The 3,904-nt window shown below is 33.1% G+C and overlaps 1 protein-coding gene across 3 annotated transcripts; it reads right to left on the reverse strand.

The window, feature by feature from the left end:
- Nucleotides 1–347: 347 nt before the first annotated feature.
- Nucleotides 348–3,417, reverse strand: LOC127731264 (uncharacterized). 3 transcript variants are annotated; one of them, XM_052240309.1, is made up of 2 exons: nucleotides 1,001–3,417; nucleotides 348–905 (listed from the first exon to the last, which is right to left on the reverse strand). In XM_052240309.1, exon 1 carries the CDS (start codon nucleotides 2,770–2,772, stop codon nucleotides 1,525–1,527), a length of 1,248 nt encoding a protein of 415 aa, XP_052096269.1. In that variant the 5' UTR covers nucleotides 2,773–3,417; the 3' UTR covers nucleotides 348–905; nucleotides 1,001–1,524. The 3 variants fall into 3 exon arrangements, with proteins under 3 accessions (XP_052096269.1, XP_052096267.1, XP_052096268.1); XM_052240307.1 differs by having other exon boundaries at nucleotides 977–3,417; XM_052240308.1 differs by having other exon boundaries at nucleotides 954–3,417.
- Between the last annotated feature and the right edge of the window lie 487 nt (nucleotides 3,418–3,904).

The raw sequence follows: 3,904 nt of genomic DNA on the forward strand, positions 1-3,904 counted from the left end.
AACGACCTTTCTCAACCTGTGAATAATCAACGACCTGTCTCGTCCTGTGAATAATCAACGACCTGTCTCAACCTGTGAAGAATCAACAAACTATGTTATCATCATATTGTGTAAAATCAATGACCTGATTCAACCTGTGAAAAATCAACCACCTGTCTCATCCTGTAAATATTCAACGAACTGTCTCAACCTGTGAATAATCAACGACCTGTGTCAACCTACATAATTAAAGCAACCACCTGTCTCAACCTATAAACAGTCAACGACCTGTTTTATCCTGTCGGTAATCAACAACATACGTCATCATACTGCGTATAATTGTCCTGATATTTAAACGAAATAAGAAAATAGTTTCATTATTTTTAATAAATTAATCTAAAATATAACATTAAAAAAATAACAACGTGCGTAATAAAACCAGCACTTTACATGCTTCATAAATGCTAAAAAATATATATATATACATATCACAGTTAAGTATACTTTTGGGACGGATTGGCTGAGAGCGGATTGTGCATTCTTCAAAATGTACTCTGTGTAAGTAAAAAAAAACACAGTTTTCTGTATATTTGCAATCCCTGAATGTTTTCATTAAATGAATAATTTATGTACACATGTATATCTTTTTGATTTTAAGTGTTTTTATTACTCTAGAAACAGAACACATTGAACGGCAATACTTAACTCCATATCAATATATCATATTGTTTTTTAATGGTGACACGAGTTGCTTTCCTCTATTCTTTTTTAAAACTCAAATAAAATGCAAACTACTTTTTTTAAATTATAACATACATACAGAAACAGGAGATATTTTTCAAAATCATTGCTGTCTGTTTTTTTTTATATTTTCAACTTTCAATGTAAACAAAATGATCAAAATTATTGCAGAAAACTTTTTTTACCTGCCTTCGGAGGATTTTTTTTACCTGCCTTCGAAGGATTTTTTTTACCTGCCTTCGAAGGATTTTTTTACCTGCCTTCGAAGGATTTTTTTTACCTGCCTTCGAAGGTTTTTGTTTAAAAGAAATGTGGAATAAAACAATTTACTTATAAAAAAATACACAAAACATAAAACGATTGGTCGGTGACTAAAAACGACAAACTTCTCCATTCCCACCACACTCAAACACATAGAATGATTGGTCAGTGGCTAAATACGAACAGACTTTCCAATTGCTAAAACGTAAATAAAATAAGAAAAATATTGTAAGTGATTCCAGTTAATGACTTACATTCTTCTTGGAACATAGCACAGTAATTTGTACATGATCGGGTTTCACAAGCGTTTTAAAAGATATATCTTACCATGTCAATTTGACCCGTCCTGTCATACACTCAGTGATTATCAATGTTTTCAATTTTCCAAAGATTGATCTGATAGTATTATGTTCTTCTTAATAGAATACAATGTATGATTTATAACTTGTGTAGTATCCGGAAAAAGAGACGTACATTTACAAAACAAAGATAAGAACATTAGCCTGATATTTGGAATAATTCACTATGATGTCATACCCACATCTATTGAGATGTTTGACTTGGTCTCGGTGTTCTAGGAGTATAACGAGTTAACCAGTCTTCACATTTTCTAATAGCCCTGTCCCTTATATCAGGCGGAGGTGTTTCCGACTCTCTCTCCTCCCTGATCGGGGCATCTCTATAACGAATGTCAAATCCTGGGGGGGTTATTTCGAACGTTGTCTCTCGTTTTGATGGGAATGGATATTTGCCAACTTTTCCATCAGTTGATTTGATATGCCGTAAGGACAGAATATCTGGATTTTCTGTAGGAATTTCTGGTAGTTTGGTATGAATAGAGCGACTATCTCTAGAAGGCATTGATATTTCAGAATCATTACAATCAGTTCTATCTTCTATTGAAAGAACACCATCCGTTTGGAATATGTTATCCTCTATTGCCGTGTTAGTCTCGTCTTCGGAATCTAAGTTCCATTCGGAATCGTTCTCCATTATGGTCTCCGTCAATGCTGTTTGGGCTTCTGCTGACATCCGTGAAAACATTTTCATTTTTCTTCTATTAATTTTTGTTCTACCTGCACTTTCTGCGCGAAATTTTGTTTGAACACAACTATCCATTAAATTGACAGGACATGATTTTGAAGTTTTTATGGTAGATAAACTATGACGACTAGGAGAATATTCTGCAGTTTTTATACTAGAAGATGGGATATCTGCATTTTTCACATTATTTGATGAATTGTCAATGTTGCTGTAGTTCCCCATATAATTGTGTGACTTCTCCTGTGGTTTTAAAATCTTTGACAGATCTTTTCTAAATGGCTGATTCTTATCGTAACGCAAACATAAAATTTCACTAACTCTTACCCCAGAATCGTTAATTTTCGTTCCCTTATCAAACGTGTTGACATATTCGTCATCGCTGTTTGAACGTTCGTTGAATTCACTGTATATATTACTTGTCTTGTGTTTTGTCTCGCCACCGGTATATATTTGTGTTGCTGAAATCCTAGTGGATTTTAATTCATATTTACCACTCCGACGTTGTTCTTTCGTTCTTTGAAGTGATGATCGTACAAGTTTAGTATCGTATATAGATCTGCCTATCGTAGAGTTATATAATCCATTCATTGTAGCAGTACTTTGTGCAATTTTAAGTTGTAGCTTCTGATATTTTTCCTCTAGAACTCGCATCCATAATGGCTGTACTTGCATATGTTGACGTTGATTTAACTTGGGTCTAACAAAAGACTGGGGAATTGCTTCGCTGGATCTCATCGTTGTTAACATTGGCTCAGGATCAAAGTTTATCTTTAGATCTAAATAAAGACACGTTGGAGGATTTCAATAAAATAAAATAAATTAAATTATACCGTTGACCAGAAAGAAAGTTTAATTTGTTTTTCACTTTCTTTCTATGTATCACGGAGCGTACCTTTAATTTTACTGTTCAATGGAATATTTGTATACACTTCATTACCATGTATTGTTAGCAGACTTTGATTAAACTTCCATATCATGATGTACACACTGATATTTATAAATGACCTGAGTCACGGGCCATAAAGTTATGCAATTCCTATTCATACTCAAATATTGATGACCTGAAGATTGTCTATTGTTCTATGTTGTTTAAATAAACTTGTTGACATTTCTAACTGTATAATATCCTGTTTTCCGTTACAAAATAAGTAAAAAGTCTAAATTATAACTTTTTGTCAGACTTCTACCGTTCACATCAGTCTTAGTTCAATATTTCCATTAAATGTTTGTATGTCTTAGTTTCAATAACAGGTGACAACCTAGGTTCACTTCCATTCATAGACAGTCTCTGAATAAAAGTTGTTTGAATTAGTCAACGGTATGTTAAATACACGGCCTTCCATTTCACAAATCACGTGGTACATTATTGATCGTCTGCTATCAAATGATCAGGTGAAAACCAATATTTTTAAAACTGTTAAAATAAAGGTAATTCTCAAGTTGAACCTGTCGATCAGACTTTTACAAACTGAAGTGACGTTTTAATCCGGTTATAATAGGAGTTTCAATTAAGTAAAGGATAAGCATATTTAATTCATTCTTTTATCTGAAATGGACCTTAGCTGACTTTTAATCGGCATTGTTGGTACATTAAAACATTACACTTCGTTCTGTAATGTACTTAGCCCATAAACAGGTGTACATAGAGGAAATTAAGTTACTGCATACTCATGATTAAAAGTTTAAAAGGAGGAGGATCATATGTTTGTACAGTTTTCAAGAACTAAATGTATATCTGACAAGTAATACAATATTGGTTTCGAATATACAACGAAGCTGTCAACCATCAAACTATTGAGTCAAAAGTGTAATTTGGTGGAAGCTCAACCGTGGAAAAATTTGAAAAATCTAAGTATTATATCTGACGAAATTCAGACGG

Source organism: Mytilus californianus, unplaced genomic scaffold (genome assembly GCF_021869535.1).
Source record: "Mytilus californianus isolate M0D057914Y unplaced genomic scaffold, xbMytCali1.0.p SCAF_2, whole genome shotgun sequence".
NCBI classification, from domain to species: Eukaryota; Metazoa; Mollusca; class Bivalvia; order Mytilida; family Mytilidae; genus Mytilus; species Mytilus californianus.

Excerpts from the sequence above, each read along its gene's own strand:
- LOC127731264 (XM_052240309.1), bottom strand. The coding sequence starts at position 2,772 with ATGTTAACAACGATGAGATCCAGCGAAGCAATTCCCCAGTCTTTTGTT.